Raw genomic sequence first — 16,439 nt, 5'->3', positions numbered from 1 at the left:
TCAGTGAGAAATGCACATCTCGGGGTGACGCTGAGAGCCCTGAACTGCAGCCCCTGTGCTCCCTGACTCGATACAGTGTAGGGGACAAGACCCAGCTAAGGAGGCCCTTCAGTCAGGTCTCTGGGTCTGGCTGCCCCGAGGCTCCCAGAACATCCATCAGAGCCTGTCTCATAGGAACGCACATCACCTTTGGCCTCCCAGCACAGGCCCTGGGGGACCTCGGGACATTTCTATTCAGCTTTTGTATTTCCAGGCCTGGCTCTTTGCACCAAGGGGAGTTGATTAATCTTCTCCTGACAAGCCACGGATATCAGGAACACGCCCCTCAGGGAAGCCAGCACTGGGCCTATGTCCTCAGAGGCAGCCTCCTGGACCCCAGGACAGGCCAGGAGCTGTGAGGTGGAGGGAACCCACCAGCTCAAATCCAGCCCAGACAGTTACAGCCAGGACAGCCCTGGCCCACGGCCCCCTTCTGCTGGGTCCAGATCTCCCCCTTTCTACAGGGACCAGCTGACTATAAAGACCAGCTGCTCGGAGCAGTGGGGGATGAGACATGCCTCCTCCCCATGCCTCCCTTCCCCAGGGAACTGGGTTCTCTAGGGCGAGAGGCACTCGCATAAGCTCCTGCACACATTTAACCTCACCCTATGGGAGACAGGGTGGCTGAGACGTGTTCACAAGTGGCAGTGACTTGCCAGGTCTCTGGGGGCAGAGGCCACGTGCATGAGGATCTGTGTGGCCTCTCAGCCTAGACCAGCTGGGGATGAGGGGGAGAGAGGGGAGACACTTGGAGTCCTGGGGACTCGGAGCTGCCTGGGACCATGGGGTGCTGGATGGATTCATCTTGGCTTCCTGGGTTGGCCATGGCAGCCAGTGCCGTGGGGCTCCCGGCATCCTGCTCTGGGTACAGAGGCTTGGGAGCTGGAGTGAGGGGAATTCCAGTTTTCAGCAACCTTGCAACCCCCCACCTCCTCCCACTCTGCCCTCCCGCAGTGCAAAGGCCTCTCCATGGGGTCCATCCCCTCCACTCTGTCCCCTGCTGTGGGTGAGGGGAAAGGCCTCACCCTGGGGCTCTGGCCCTATCCCCCTCCCCCCCCCCCCCACAGGGCAAAGGCTTCAACCAGGCCATTGTGGGGATGCAGCTGAGGGATGGGCAAGGTGGGGGGGGCTGGGAGAATTTCCTAATGGAGAAACATGAGTGGGAGGAGCCGCCGAGTGCCTTCCTGACGCTGCTCACCACGGTGGGGCCTATGCCCTGCAGGGCAGGGGCTGGGCCCATTGGGAGTGGGTGGAGTGAGGAATAGGGCAGGGCCCCATGGCAAGGGGACAGAGTAGCGGCAGGGTCCCATTGCAAGGTTGGTGTTCCCAGGGAGAGGCAGAGGGCACTGATGGAGTCAGCCCAGCCCACAGCCCTGCTGCCCCCTTGCTCTGCGGTGCAGATGGGGGCAGCCTTCTAGTGGCTTCCTGTCCTCAGTGGAGTCAGGAGAATCCCAGAGCGACCCCTGGGCAGAGCCTGCCCTGCAGCCAGGCACATGACTCTGGCAGAGTCAGTGTCTGCGGTAGGTGGTCACCCCTGGCCATCTCCTCTCCTTGCCCACTCAGCCTCAGCCCTGGGTGGGGGCCTTGGGGGAGGCTGTCCCCCTTTCTCCCTGCCCCCACCCCATGTCAAACAGCCCCAGGAGCACGGCTCTCCAGCGAGCCCACTCCTCTCCCCCCCATGCTTGGACCCAGCCCTGGGCTCTCATATGTTGGACGGGAGTTTGGGCTTCCCACTTTCCACCTCAGGGCTGAATGCCACGGAGCCCTTGCGGGAGGGGCCTGCCGCATGCCTGGGCATGGAGACGGGAGACTGCGGGGTGGACGCTCCGCTCACGGGCCGGCTGGATTGGACCAAAGATCCTGAAGGCATCTGCTGCGGGTGTGCTGGCTGGCCTGGAACCCCAGGAGGTGGCTTGGTGAGGAGTCCAGCTACCGAGGGAGATGACCTGTGAGTCAGGTTCCCCGCTGACTTTCTGCCCTGATGGGAGGAGCTCCCGTCCACTTGCTGGGCGACTTTATTGGGCAGGGATGGCTGAGATGCTGACAGGAGCCGGACGTCCTGGGTGAGCCTCCCGATGGGTAGGCCCTGGATGCTTCTGTGCTTCACCAGCTGCTGCGGCTGCATCAGCAGAGAGATGTGGGAGCCGGTGGCTCGGGACAGGCTGTAGTGGAGAGTTCTCCCTGCTGGGAGCGCCTGCTCAGAGCTGGGGGACGGAGCCCCTGCTGGCTGCTGGAGAAGTGACGTGGAAACTGAGGTGCCTCGGGACTTGGAGAGCTGGGGTTGGGAGCCCGTCTGGGGCTGCTTTGCTATTGCCAGGGGCTCTCCCTTCTGCACCAGCCTTGGCTGGGGCAGTCCCACGTGGCCAGCTTTCTGACCCCCACTTTCCAGAGGCGACTGGGACTGGACCATGGGGGATGAAGGGGAGTTGGCCGCAGGCGTCTGCAGGTGGGACTGTACGCCGGACTGGGAGCTCACCGAGGAGGGCCGGGAGCCCCCCAGGCTGGGCTGGGACCTGCGCACTTGCCTGGTGAGCAGGGTGGCCTCAGGTGAGAGTGGGCTGGAGATGGAGGAGGGTGGCAGGAAGATGTGGGCCTGCAGGCTCTGCTGGTGAGTCAAGGCAATGGCCACGTTGGTGGTGGCAGCTGCCGTTTGCAGTGGCGCATGCACCAGGGGCTCCCAGATCACTGGCTTGCCACTCAGCTCCCGGCCCACCGCCATCTGCTGCAGGTCCTGGATGTTGTGGGCCATGTCCCGGTCGTGCTTGACGATCTGCTGGATCATCTCGTTGTTCATGGCCCCCGAGCTGTGCTCTGCTCGCTTGCGCAGGAGGATGGAGTTCTTCTTACCTGAGGGGCAGAGAGAAAAGACAGGGTCACCAACACCTGCCTGAGCTGTGCCCCAGGGCCAGGGGCACCACGGGAGTAGCAGGCAGATATGAGAATCTCCACCGCCTTACAGACAGGGAGGGTGAGGAGCGGGGGATAGAACCCAGGAGTCCTGGCTCCCTGCTCCTACCATGGGGTTACGTGACACTAGCCGTTTTCTTGGCAGAGTGTATCTACGGCTGTGTGAGAAGGGTGTAGGCCTGGCACCCTTGGGTCCCATTTGCCCCCAGGGCCAGCAGCTAGTCAGGTCGGCCCTCACTAGTGAGGAGTGCAAGGGGGAGGCAGTGGGACGCTGAGCTTGGGAGAGGTAACTTACAGACGCTCCTTGTGAACAAAAGCGATGCCATATAGCAGCTCCCCTTACCCCCTCCTGGAGAGAGGGAGGGAATCCCAGAGCAGGCTCCTCAGCCCAGCCCCGAAGTAGGCAGGGAAAGAAATGCCCCTGACGTTAGGGGCCCAAGGACAGGGGAAGGGGGTCGGGGAGCAGGGGGTATGTGCCAGTGCAGCAGCTGCCTGGGAGCAAGGAGATTCGCGGGGGTGGCTGGCATGCACCTGGGGCGGGCGCTCCCTCACCGATGCGGTCCAGGCGGTCCATGGCCACGGTCTCGAAGGCCCTACGCATCATGGGGTGCTCCTCCAGCACCTCGTTGAAGTTATCCACCGAGAGCGAGTAGAGGCGGCAGTAGGTGTCGGCCCGGACGCTGGCCGTGCGCCTCCCCCGCGTCAGCAGGCAGATCTCTGTGGGGACACAGGGCTCGGCATCATGGCCATGGCCACCGCCCTGCTGGCACTGACCCCCCAGCCAGAGAAGGGGAGACGGTTACCTTGTCTAGTGCCTCTTATGTTACAGGAGCTTGTGAGCTGAACGAAACTGAAGCACAAAGTTGGGAAGGGACTGATCCCAGGCAACGCAACAGCCACTACAGAGTCGGGAACAGAACCCAGGAGTCCTGTCTGGCATGGCCACACCTTGCTCTAACCCTAGACACCGCTCCTTCTCCCTCCCGTAGCTGGAGAGAAAACCCAGGAGTCCTGGCTCCCAGCCCCTCCTCCTCCCCCATTCTTACCCCCACTTGCCTTCCCAGAGCTGGAGAGAGAACCCAGGAGTCTTGTCCAGTATGGCCACACCTTGCTCTAACCACTAGACATCGCTCCCTTTCCATCCCAGAGCTGGAGAGAGAACCCAGGAGTCCTGGCTCCCAGCCCCTCCAGTTCAAACCATTGGACAAGACTCCCTCCTCAGCATGAGCAGCAGATTCCTAAGTATTTTAACTCAAAGAAGCCTTAGATTGTAGGGTGAGGGGCACCTTCGTAAACCCAGGTGGGTGGGAGCCTAAGTTAGGGCCATGAAGGGGTGGGCACAGGAGTACAACAGCTGGGGCTAGGATTCTCCTGTGACATTCTGTACCTTGGGGGAGTGCCCTGTACCCCCATTTTCCTCATTTATATATGACTGTGAACTTGCATATAAAACAGGCTGTGTGAGGTACTGAAAGTCATTTTTCTATCCATATATGTAGATCATTAATGAATATGAAGTTATGAGAATTGTGTTGTATGGTTGTCACTAAAACAGGCTGTAAGTTGGGGAATCAGCCAGGTATTAGCCCCCCGCCCCCAGAGTCAACAGCAGGAAAGTAACCAACACCCGGGCGGGGTGTCAAACAACCCATCACCAGCTATTGTCCAGCAAGGGAGCTACAATGCAATGACTCACCTGCATGGGGCCACACCAGGGGAATTGCTCAACCTTGCCTGGGGACTCAGCAATGCCCCCCAGACATGCCTGGACTTATGTTCTCCAAGCACATGGACTAAGGGTATAAAACAGACACAGTGGACCCATGCTTGGCCTTTCTCCTGCCCTCACCTATGCTGCAAGCAACAAGGACACTGAAGACTTGAGACTCCAACAGAGGACTCTGGCCCAGATTTCAAGGCTGAAATCTGTGTACTATGAACTGCAATATCCAGTGGGGTGAGAAAAACTGCTTAATCTAGATGTTGCCCAGCCTAATAGGGTTCAGAGTTTAGACTGCGGGCTTATATTTTCTTTTCTTTTGGTAACTAACTGACTTTTTGCCTATCACTTAATACCACTTAAAATCTATCTTTTGTAGACAATAAATTTATTTTACTGTTTATCTTTACCAGTGAGTTTGTATGAAGTGTGTGGCATAACTGCTCAGGTTTGCAAAGGCTGGTGTATGTCCACCTTTCCATTGTTGAAGTGGAGAACCAATTAATAAATCTGCATTGCTTGTCTTGAGCAGTGCAAGACGGTATATTCCTGAGGCACAGTGCTGGGAGCTGGGGGGATTCGGCTGGTGTCTTTCCCTGTCTGATTCATGAGTGGCTCTGGGAGCATTCATGCAATCTAGCTGGGTGTGGGACTCCACACGCAGCTGTGCTGAGTGATCACAGCGTCTGGAGGGGTTGCGGCTGGTCAGTAGCCAGGCATTGTGAGAGACACCCAGGCTGGAGAGAGTTAAGGGGGCACAGCGGTCCCACGCTTCCAGGCTGCACCCCGGGGATCCTGTCACATCTCCATCCCACAGACACCCCCTCCCATCTGGGGAGCTGCATGGCCGTTTCCTTCCTCTCCCGGCCCAGCCTCACCCCCGAAGTAGGAGCCGTCGGACAGCTTGGTCTCCTTGTTGCCCTTGGTGAGGATGCTGACCACGCCGTGCTGGATGAAGTACATCTTCTTGCCCACGGTGCCCTCGCGGATGATGAAGTCCCCAGGCTGGAAGACCTCGAAGCGCAGCTTGGTCAGCGTGGCCGTCACAAAGTTGGGGTCGGCGCTGGCGAACAGCGGCATGTTGGCCACCAGGTTCCGGCAGTTAAAGTTGATGATTTCCTGGGAGGAGGGCAGCAAAGAGGGTCACTTGGAAGCAATATACCCCTCTGAGAGCAGCAACCCGCCAGCGATCACCCCCAGAGGGGGCGGCGGGGCTGGCTCCAGCAGTCACCCGCCCAGAGGGGGCGGCAGGGCTGGCCCTGGCTCCAGAACTCCCTACCTCTTTGAGAGGCTCACTCAGCTCCCCCAGGATGTTCTCCTCATCAAACATCTTGCCCTGGTAGCGGTGCTCATAGTACTCATGGATCCGCTGGCGCGTGTCCCCAGGCAGCTTGTGGAACGACATGTACTGCTCCACCTGTTTGTACTGGAGGGACAGACAGAAACGCTCATGCCAAGGCTGGAAACACCCAGATGGGAAGGGCAGGGGCTCCATAGGTGGGTGGGAGGGGGCCCATGCCTGCGGCCCGAGCCCCAGGGCAAGAGTGAAGAGTGCAGTGTGGTGCCAGACAGCCTCCGCAGGCCTGGAACCAGGCAGCCCTGGGCCAGGTGTGCCGACGCGGGATAGAACCAGGGGAGAAGCTGGCAAGGAGCGGCATGGGTCGCGCAGTGTTTAGTGACACAAGTATCTGTTCATTCCCAGCTCATACCCAGGCCCTATCTCCCCCACACCAGCCCATCACCTCCCCTGCTTGCCTCAAGGCCTGCCCCTTACCGCCCTGCCTGAGCTTTGGGGCCTGCTTCACTCCCCCAAGCCCTGTAGGGCACTCACCTTCTCCTGGTACTGCCGGCGGGAGGAGTCCAGCGACTGGATGAGGGCAGTGGCGTGGCCAATGAACATGGCGTAGCAGGTGGCACCCACAATCATGCTGAGCATGGTGAGCCAGACGTCGGTCATCCCCTCCGGAGCTTGCTGGCCGTACCCAATGCAGAGCATGTGGCTCATGGCCTTAAACAAGGCATGGGAGTACTGCTTCCCCCAGGAGTCGTTCTGCAGACAGGAGGGCACCTGAGCAGGCTGCAGCCGGGCTAACTCCTGGCACTGCAGCCAGGGATTTCTCTGAATACGCAGCCTCTCTGTGTCTCCCATCCCAGGGTGGGGGAAACGTGAACTCCCAGCCAGCAGGGGAGCATGTCTGTGGCCTCACACCCCGGGGCAGGGCCCCATTCCCCAGGGGCAGCGGCTTCTGGGCTGATCTAGGGACCAGAGGCTTTGCCCCCAGCCCAGCTCCCAGGGAGGCAGCAGGAGATGTGCTGCAGCAGGGACACGCCCAGATTGAGAGATTCCCCGTCTGACTGATGCCTGCAGGGCTGCAATCAGACTCCATCAGCCCCCAGCTGGACAGCACATGTGTCCACGTGTAATTAGCACAGGTGTAAAAGTGTGCACCTGGGGGGGTGTAAGAGTGTGTGTGCCAGGGGACGCTCCCAGCCTGGAACATGCCTGATGGTCTGGTCCATGAGGTCTCCCAGGCTGGAGCCATCAGCGTAAGGTTTATTTATCACCTGCCTGTCCCTTTATAAACACTAAGCCTCCCTCACCCCATGCACATGCCACGATCCCCATTACACAGACGGCTGCCCCAGTCTCTCACTCAGGAGATCAACCCCCCCAAAGGCAGTTCTCCTGTTAGCCCTGCAGGGCCAGCCTGGCTTGGGGACGGGGCAGGGAGATCAAATTCTGCCCTCATTGACCCCACGCAGCCCCTGGCCGCTGAGGGTGGGAGGGGATCTGCCTTCCAGCACATTCATTGTTAACAGAGTGACACAGTGCGCGTGTCACAGTGGAGACTGGGACTCTGCACGGAGCCCATGGCCCTGGACAGGGATTCCCCCCATTGTTCCCCAGCCAGCCTGCTCCTGGGCACAACTCCTCCGGGAGCCCACAGGAACACCGCTCTGTTGCGGCAGTCTGGGATGGGGGATGGTTTTAAACAACTGCCTTGTAAAATAAAGGATTTGCTCCTTATGTCCCATGATGGGCACCAGGGCAGCGGATGGCACCGCTCCGCCTCAGGGGTCTCTTAGACCAGAATGGGTGACAGATGCTGAGGAGAGCAGAGACCGCAAGGAAGGGACAGGCTGGAGCCCAACAGCCCCACCCCAGTGGGCAGCAAATTCAGGGATACACGAAGATCCTGGGGATCTCAGGCTCCAGTGCAGACGAGCCGGGCGGGGCACTCACCACCATGTGATTGATGGAGACCCAGCAGTCCTCAGGAAAATCCTGCAGCATGGGCACCAGGAACTGCAGGCAGCCGTCCCAGTGGCACAGCAGCAGCATCATGCCAATGAGGTTAACGATCCGCACCACGGCGCTGGCCAGGTCGTAGGTCATGTGGAAAATCTGAGCAAGGGGACAAGACGGGAGGAAGACTGTGAAAAGCCAGCTCTCTTCTCCAGGTACCCGCAGGGGAGGACCCCAAATGCCCCTGAACCCCCCACAAAAGCTCCTTCAGCCTCGCAGCCACAGGTCCCCAAGATGCCCCTCCCCCTGGCCAGGGGTTCTGAACCTCCCCCTTGATCCTTCCAGGCAGGGATCCCCCAAAATGATCCACCCTCCTTCCCCTGGCAGTCCCACCTCCTCCCACTGGTGAATGTAGCGGATGAGGCGGGACAGGCGCAGGAGGCGTAGCAGGCTGAGGATCTTGGTGAAGCGCACGATGCGCAGGGCCCGCGCTGTCTTGTAGACGTCGGATTCCACCTGAGTCTCCAGGTCGACGATGAGGAAGATGTAATCCACGGGGATGGAGGAGATGAAATCGACCAGGAACCAGCTCTTCAGGTACTTCATCTTGATGGTGTGCGGGTCCAGGATGATCTCCGTGTTGTCCTCCACCACGATGCCCGTGCGGAAGTTCAACACCAGGTCGGCCAGGAAGAAGGTGTCCGAGAGCACGTTGAAGACAATCCAAGGTGGTGTGTTCTCATCCTTGAAAAAGGTGATGCCTACGGGCAGGATGATCAGGTTCCCCACCATCAGCAGCAGCATGATGAGGTCCCAGTAAAACCTGTAGGAGGAATGGAGAGCGGGCACAAAGCAGGGGAACGAGAAAGGAGGAAAGGAGATGGGGAACGGAGCCAGGAAAGGAAGGGAGAGAATGAAAACCTCCTTCTAGTAGCCAAACCTGCATGAGAAATTGGATCAGTTTAAACTGGAGAGGGTTCAGAGAAGACCCATGAGACTGATGAAAGGGCTGGAAAACCTGCCTTACAGTGACAGAGCTCCATGTGTTTAGAGAGAAGTTTAAGGGATGACTTTTCTCACCGTCTGTAAGTACCTTCCTGGGGAACAAGCTATTTGATCACGGGCTCTTCAGTCTAGCAGACAAAAATCTAACAGGAGCCAACAGCTGGGAAGTTGAAACGAGACATATTCAGACCGGAAATAAAGTGCAAATGTTTAAGAGTGAGAGTAATTAACCATTGGGACAATTTACCTAGAGCTGTGGGGGATTCTCCATCACTGGAAATACTGAAACCAAAAGATGGGCTGTAGATCCAACAGGAACTGATTCAGGGAAGTCCCATGGCCTGTGTGACACAGGATGTCAGACTTGCTGATCAGCAAGGTCCCTTCTAGCCTTGGACTCTATAAACCCTCTGGAGATTGCGTGCACCTGCCCCAAACAGATACACGGCCAGGATGTGCATGCATGGACATGGACACACACCCTCCTCCCCTACTGCCCATGTCCCAAACAGATACACGGCCAGGATGTGCACACGCACACACCTCCCCATTTGTCTCTCCACCTGGGAGGGCTGAGAGCCTGCAGCTCGCCAGCCATCTGCGGGGACAACAACACACCAGGCCAGACAGCTCGACTCCCAACTTTGTGCCCCCAAACAACCAGAGAGCCGTGGTACGAGAGCACGGAGGGGCAGAGTCTGCACCCAGCCCAAGATCCCAAGGGGAAAGGAATTAGCACAGTGGCAGGGAAGGAGAGAGAGGAGGCTCCAGATGGCTACGAAAGGAGCCGGGGAGCTGCTGAGGCAGCAAGGGATAGGGTGGCTGGGCCTGGTAGTACGAGCTGTGGAGGGGAAAGTTCTTGCCCCGACAGTGGGGAGATGCATGAAGGCAGAAGACAGCCAAAGATCGGTGAGAAGAGAACAGAGACCCAGCGTCTGAGGGGCTCTGTAACAGCACTGGCTGCCTGCCAAGTGTACCTGGTGGCCTGGGGTGGCTCTGTGGCACCCTGCCTCAGTTTCCCTTTCATTCAGTAACTCCACAAGAAGTATGTATCCTCCACCCCCACCACTATGGGGGCTGGCCTCCCTCTCCATCTGGCGTCTTGCCCTGCTCTTTATCACCAAAGGAGCTCCCAGGCCTTTTCCATCCGCTTACAGCAGCCATGTGGGCCTCCAGGCCCAAACCCTTCCCCCTGCTCATCACAGCCTCTACCCCAGCGTCCTCACCCATCTCCTGCCTCCCTCCCTTCACAGAAATCAGGTCTGTATCGAGCCTGGCTGTCCTTGGTGCAGCTGTTAACGAGGAACAGGTGGGCCAGATCCGTTCCCTAGCCCTGGGCTAGGCTCTGAAAACAGCAAGGGCGATTCTGACCCAGAAGGGAGAGGGCGGAGTGGGGAGGGGAGAGGAGGGGGTAACCTCGTTGTGCCCATGCTGCTGACCGGGGCTTGGCAAGCCTGGCAGAAGAGAGTTGCACTAGTCCCGGAGAGAGGGGCTGAAGGCCCGGGGGGAGGAGTCCAGGAGAGGAGAAGCGAGGCCTCGGGAAGTGTTGCCGAGATGGTGATGGCCAGTTCTGCCGGCGAAGGAGGAGGAGAGCTCGGGTTCAAGGATGATGCCTGGGCTATGGAGAGTGGGGGCCTTATGGAAAGCCCCTGCGGAAACCAACTCTTTCCCCTGGGGAGGGTGCCAGGCTAAGCCCTGCCAGCCCAGGGAGAGGAGATCCCTCCCGTGGATGAGGAGGCAGGGTATGGAGACCCTCCCTGGTGGTGCTTTACCCAACAGCATGGAGTGAAGAGATCACACCTCCCAGCGGCACTTCGGGCACCCACCAGGCAGGCAGATCAGGGTCACGGATGGGCAGATTGAGCCCAGAGGGGGGACGGGACTTGCACCCGGTGAAGCAATGTCAGAGCTGGGGTTGGAGCTCAGATGATGGACTCTGTTCCTGTCTGCCTGGGATCACAGGGTTGGAACTCAAGGCACAAACTTCCCTCTCCCCCAGGAGGGAGCTCAAGGGTGTAGCTGGGGGTGCAGGATAAAAGAGCCCCCACGGGGTTCCGCGTCTGCGCTTCAGGGCAATCTGCTTTTGCTGAAGTGCCCAGGCACAAGTGGCCAAGCACGGAGGATCCCAGGTTCTTTCGTCCCCGGGAACTCAGGCTCTAGCCCTCCAGAGTGCCCCTGAGCTGGGGGCGGGGGCTCTGCGTCTCCCCACCGGCACCTGGTTCCTTATCACTGCCCACGGGGGGCTCACAGGGTTTAGAATAAGCTCTCTGGTTACACAAGCAGGATGGGAGGGGCAGGGCTCTGGGTTGCCAAAGCCTGGCTCATGGTCAGAGCCATGAAGAGGCCGGGGTACTGAGCACAGTGCGGCCACGCAGGCAGAGATGGGGGCTGAGAGCTAAAGGAGACGCACCTTCCTGCCGTCCCTCTGTTGGGCTGAGGGGTGTCTGCAGCCAGCGCCCTCCCCGTGCCAGAGGGCAACCCACTGCACAAGCCACAGGACCAAAGAGCCGCACTCGTTGGGAGAGTGATGCCCCTTGCTGCGTCCCACCCAGGCCTGGGCACGGCGCTCCTCGGGTGCCAGAGGGAGTGCTCTGCACTGGGCAGAGGGGAGCCCCTGTATCTCCTATAGCACCAATTTTATGCCCAGACATCTTGGGCTGTGCTCTGGATTTCGGAGAGAGGAGGTTCCTGCAATTCTCAGCCTGGTTTTTCCCCTGCTGGTCTCGCCTCCCGCCATGTGCTACAGCCCCACTAACTCACCTTGGAAATGTGGCGCCGGTACCAGATGAATTCACTCTGCAAAGCCAAGCTCTTGGGGAAGAGACTAGAATCCAGGCCTCTGCAGGCAGATGGATGCATCAGGCTTTGCAGGCTGTGACCTCCACAGGGGGCCGGCCTGGCTTAACGGGTTCCTGCCCTGACCTTCCCCAGGGCCTTGGCTTCAGCCCTTAGGAAAAATATTTAAAACCAGGTATAAGAAGATGCTACCTCTTCCAGTGAATCTCTCAGGTGGAGCTCTGAGCCACTATGGGGAAAGGCCACCATCAGCAGAGGAGAAGAGAAGTCTGGGTACCGCGCTGGGCCTCAGGAGACCCCAGCTCTGCCACTGATCTGCAGGGTGGCTTTGGTCAGGGCCTCTGTTTCTCTTTCCAGCCTGTGTGTGTCGGGTCCATTCAGACTGCAGGGGCTCTGGAGCAGGGACAGTCTCTCACTGGGCAGCGCCTGGCACAATGGGGCCATGATCTCGGTTATGGTCTTTAGGCGCCACCACAGCACCAACCAACCAGGCAGGAGTGCCACATTTGCAGTTCCAGAGCCAGGCTTGGAATATTGCTGGGATCCAGGCAAAGGCTCTGAGAGGATCTCAAGGTAACTTTGGTTTGAACAAGTCTTTTATTGAGGAGGAACAAGCAGCAGCAAGTGGCGTGAGTAGAGGGGGACAGGCTCTAAACCTCAGCCCCGGGCAGGCAGAGCCCTGCCCCTGAGTGCGCGGCTTCGAACCCTGCTGCTAGTTTATTCAGTTCAGTTCCTGACTGCTGCCACCTGCATGCCTCCCCAAAGCCGTTTCTTCCCCAGAAAGTCGGGGAGTCTGTGACAGAAACCGTCTCGCAGGCAGTCCCTGTCAACGTGGCTGGGACTCCAGCTCCCTCCAGCCACGTCCTGCCCCCACTGGGCTGGTCTCCACTGGCATGAGCGTCCTCCCACTGTTGCTTTTATTCAGCTCTTGGGCCGTGCGCTGGTGTGGGGTCCCCACTGCGAGACGGGGCATGTGCTGAGAACATGCTGGTTCTAGACGGTTCCGTCAACACCCTCGCCTCGGGGAAGGTGCAGAACAAGACTGGCTAGTAGCCAGGGGCTAACACAGTGAGAGAGCTTCACTCCTCCACTGGCAGAGCCCTTCGCCAGTGCCCCTTGCACATCTCTCTTCTTCCTCTGCCCTGACATGCTCTGGCTCCCCCACCCGAATGCCCGAGAGTAGCTGGCTGTGTGATTTCACCCCATACAACGGCTGCCTCTCAGACACCGAGGGGATTTCTCTGTGGGGCAACCGTGTCCTACGTCACCGCCACGTTCAGAACGGGGGGGGAAGAAAAGAACCAAAACTAGCTCCTCCATGAGACAGACACCAGGAGGGAAGTGGAGAGAGAGAGAGAGAGAGAGAGAGAGATTAATCCCCCAGAGACACCGCCAGATGGCCCATCCACCCCACTCCTCTCTCTGACAGCGGCCAGATGCTTCAAAGGAATGGGGAAGAACCCCCACAATAGACTCTTGTAGGGGTTGGATTACACCCTAAAATTCTCTCTCTCTAAACACTCTCAAGTGGGGCCATGGACGTTCTCATTCTCCCAGTCACAGGTACACACATCCCCCTTTCCCACTCCGTCACACAGACCCGGACCCCCACGACAGACACCGAGTAATGGAGGAGTCCACAATCATTCACAGGAAGAAATCAAGGGCAGTTTTGCTCCTTCCTCCCAGGCCCATGTGGCTCCTTTCCCCATCTCTCTGCTGTAACCTGGCCAGCTCACACTCCGGCTCTCCCTGTGACCCAGCAGAACTGCACCCAACCCTAGTGACCGCTGTCTGTATGGGCGTGAGGTGTCTCTGGTCCTATAGCCAAGAATAGTTTCAAGTAACAAATTAAAGACAGAGACAGAGAGCTCCCCCAGTGTCTGGGCTGCACAGAGGCAGGTGCAAAAGCCAACTCAGTTCACTGTCAGCCCAGCCTCCTAATGCGGGCACCTAAAAAGGGGCTCTGCAGGGAGAGATGGGCTTTGGGGAGCTAAGAATGGCGAGGCCCCACATTTCCATAACAGCAGAACCCAACAGTCAGAAGCTGAGGATTAGCGCTGGTCACTAATGCCTCTCTGGGGGCCACGCTGTATGCTGGGTTAACCCTTTCCAAGCCACGACTCTGGGGACTCTCCAGCTGCAGTCAAGAGCTTTCCTACTGATTAGTACTTTGCGAGGAGTGCCAGCCCAGAAGGACTCTGGCTATGAAGGGGTTAATATCATCTGCCCCCGCTCATTGGCCCCTGACAAATGCCATGCACAAGCTCACCCAGCTAACCTTGTCCTTCCCCTCCCAGTCCCCTCCTGCTGACTGCCCAAACCCACCTGGAGCCTCTTGTCTCAGATTTACTTGGTAAGCGCTTTAGGGCGAAGCCTGTCTTTTACTCTATGCCGGGCAGCGCCCAGCACAGCAAGGCCCTGATCTGGATTGGTCTCGGTTGCTACCATAATGCGGATAATAAACAACATCAGCGTAATCCAGCCTGGACAGCTACCTACCAGCCCCCCTGCACGTCACCCTGTCACCTTCACCAGGCAGAGCTGCAGCTTGTAAACCTGGGGCCGTCTCACTTACGCTGAGGCCCTTACAGGGGGTGCAGATGTAACACATGGCGGCTTTACAGCCCTTTGCACTCTGCTGGAGCAGTGTAAAGGATCCTTAGCGTCACTGAGAATCAGGGCCTCCGGGCACTGTCTGGCTCTGCAGGGGGACCTCTGGTTACACCTACACGTGAGCAGCTACTTTCAGTTTCACCACACGGCTCAGGTGCTAGTCTCGTGCTGGGTCACAGTGACCATAGCATAATTTTCCACTAGAAATTAACGTCTTGCAGTTTCAACCCCCATAGAGAAAGCCCGTCCTAGGTGACTCAACATCCCTGTGACATCCAATTCCTTCCCACCACGTAGACATCCCAGTAACACCTTGTAGATCCCAGGGACATAGTGTGCCTGGACCTGCCATCATAAGGCCTACCTTCTTGCCACACACCCTGCGCTAAATGGTCACATTGCCCTTCCCAGCACATCTCCACCACCAGCCTGCACAGCCAGAGCCATTCCTGCTGAGGGAGGGCTCTGCCGGCACCCCTTTGCAAGAGCTGGGACAGGAATTAATCTCCTTGGATGTGCTGTGACTCCTCAGTACATTCACAAATTAAAAACAGCTCCTAGTCCACTGGCAAGAGAGAAGCGCTACTCAGAGGCAGACAGAAGGATCTGTCTTCCTCTGTCGGGGGTGCCCCGGTGCCTGGGGAATGAGGTCGGTTCGGCCCAGATACCTAGAAGCTCTCCCCTGTCCATACACGAAGCACTGTCAGGCTCAGACTGATGCACGAGTGAGCTGTGGGGGAGAGATCGCTGGGCAGCAGAAGCACATCCCGGTCAGTACCTTGGCCCCTCTGCATGTTACTTTTAGCCCCTGCCTTATTGGAGAGTAGTGGCAAGAGGGGAGGACTAACCATGGGTTGGGCAGAGCCCCTTCCCTGGAAAGTCAGAGACAGGAATCCTTCCAAAGAGAAGGGGCAGGGGGTGAATTTTGGGCAGCAGGGGAGTTTCTGATTCGGGTCACACCGGGGCTGCTTGAAAGGGGTCCCCAAGAAGAATAGGGGTAAATCCCAGTGGTCCAGCGATGCTGGGGAGTCTGGGTGCAGGGAAGGCTGATGACAGTGAGGACTTGGGAATAGAAACTTCCTGCACAGCAAAGTGAACGGCATTGGATTTGTATCCTGTTGGTTCTTAGTCCCCGACTCCCCTACAGCTCCCAGCTGCTGCCCTGCTCCCACCTGGAGGTAGAGGGGCCCTGGTGACAAGACTGAGCTCCCTGACTGGTCTGGGGAGGAGGGACCTGACCCCCCCAGTCCCTGGTACCTGGCTTGCAGGAACAGCACACGCTGCTGAGGAAGGGCCCCTCCAGGGTTCCTGGGGAGCAGAGCCCCCCCCCCAGCTTACTGCCAGGACATCCCTGGGATGTTCCCCCCTGGCCTCCTACCAGCGCTGTAGGGCTCAGGTGCCCCTAGCCTGGTGAGAGGACCCTGGCATCCGGGCCAGCCCCACCTCACCTCCCCTGCGAAACAGGGCTGGGGCTGCAGGCCCCGGAGCACCAGCACGAATAGAAGACAGATGCTCACAGCCCGAGGGAGCAGCCGTTGGAGTAGCAGAGGGTATGGGCCATGGGGGCCAGGGAGGACAGACCGCAGCACCCTCACTCCACTGAGACCTCAGCCTCCGAGCCACCGGGACCCACCCCTGGGGCTGAGCAGGGCCCACCTCAGCAGGGGAAGGCCAGGCTTAGCCTGTGGCCTCACGCTCAGTACCCAGGACAGCGCCAGCCCCAGGCCCGCAGGAGGGTGGACATGGGGGAGGGAGGGCTGGGCAGACAGCTTTGCATGGGGGGGTGGGCAGGGATACATGCAACCTGACTGCCCTGTGTATCAGCTGGAGGACGGGGGCTTGGCTGGAGGGTGGGGTCAGGAGGGGCAAGGGCCCCTCTCACCTGAAGTCATTGAAGGGGTGGATGGGAAGGGGTAGGGCCTGGCTGGGTGGACAGGAATGGCTGGTTAGGCTGGGCGTGGATGGAGACAGGGGAAGGGGAGGGCTGGGTGACTAGGGGCGGGGAGTGGCCAGCTAGGGAGGACGGGGCAGGGGCTGGGCAGCTAGCAGGTGGGTCCTTAGCAGGTGCCGGGCCCCCTCTCACCTGAAGTCGCTGTAGGGGTGGATGGG

At 59.0% G+C, this 16,439-nt stretch overlaps 1 protein-coding gene across 2 annotated transcripts; it reads right to left on the bottom strand.

Moving 5' to 3' along the window:
* Positions 1–1,120: 1,120 nt before the first annotated feature.
* HCN3 (hyperpolarization activated cyclic nucleotide gated potassium channel 3) lies at positions 1,121–16,430 on the bottom strand. Of its 2 annotated transcripts, XM_026658114.2 has the most exons (8): positions 16,414–16,430; positions 8,307–8,736; positions 7,911–8,072; positions 6,498–6,716; positions 5,946–6,092; positions 5,545–5,785; positions 3,499–3,663; positions 1,121–2,886 (listed from the first exon to the last, which is right to left on the bottom strand). In XM_026658114.2, the coding sequence occupies exons 2-8, from the start codon at positions 8,715–8,717 to the stop codon at positions 1,742–1,744; spliced, it is 2,490 nt and encodes an 829-aa protein (XP_026513899.1). In that variant the 5' UTR covers positions 8,718–8,736; positions 16,414–16,430; the 3' UTR covers positions 1,121–1,741. The 2 variants fall into 2 exon arrangements, with proteins under 2 accessions (XP_026513899.1, XP_029768813.1); XM_029912953.1 differs by lacking the exon at positions 16,414–16,430 and having other exon boundaries at positions 3,478–3,663; positions 8,307–9,320.
* Between the last annotated feature and the right edge of the window lie 9 nt (positions 16,431–16,439).

This window comes from Terrapene carolina, unplaced genomic scaffold, assembly GCF_002925995.2.
Source record: "Terrapene carolina triunguis isolate 2854851 unplaced genomic scaffold, T_m_triunguis-2.0 Scaffold397, whole genome shotgun sequence".
NCBI classification, from domain to species: Eukaryota; Metazoa; Chordata; order Testudines; family Emydidae; genus Terrapene; species Terrapene triunguis.
Note: the sequence above shows the minus strand (reverse complement) of the source record. Positions and strands in the feature narration are given on the sequence as shown.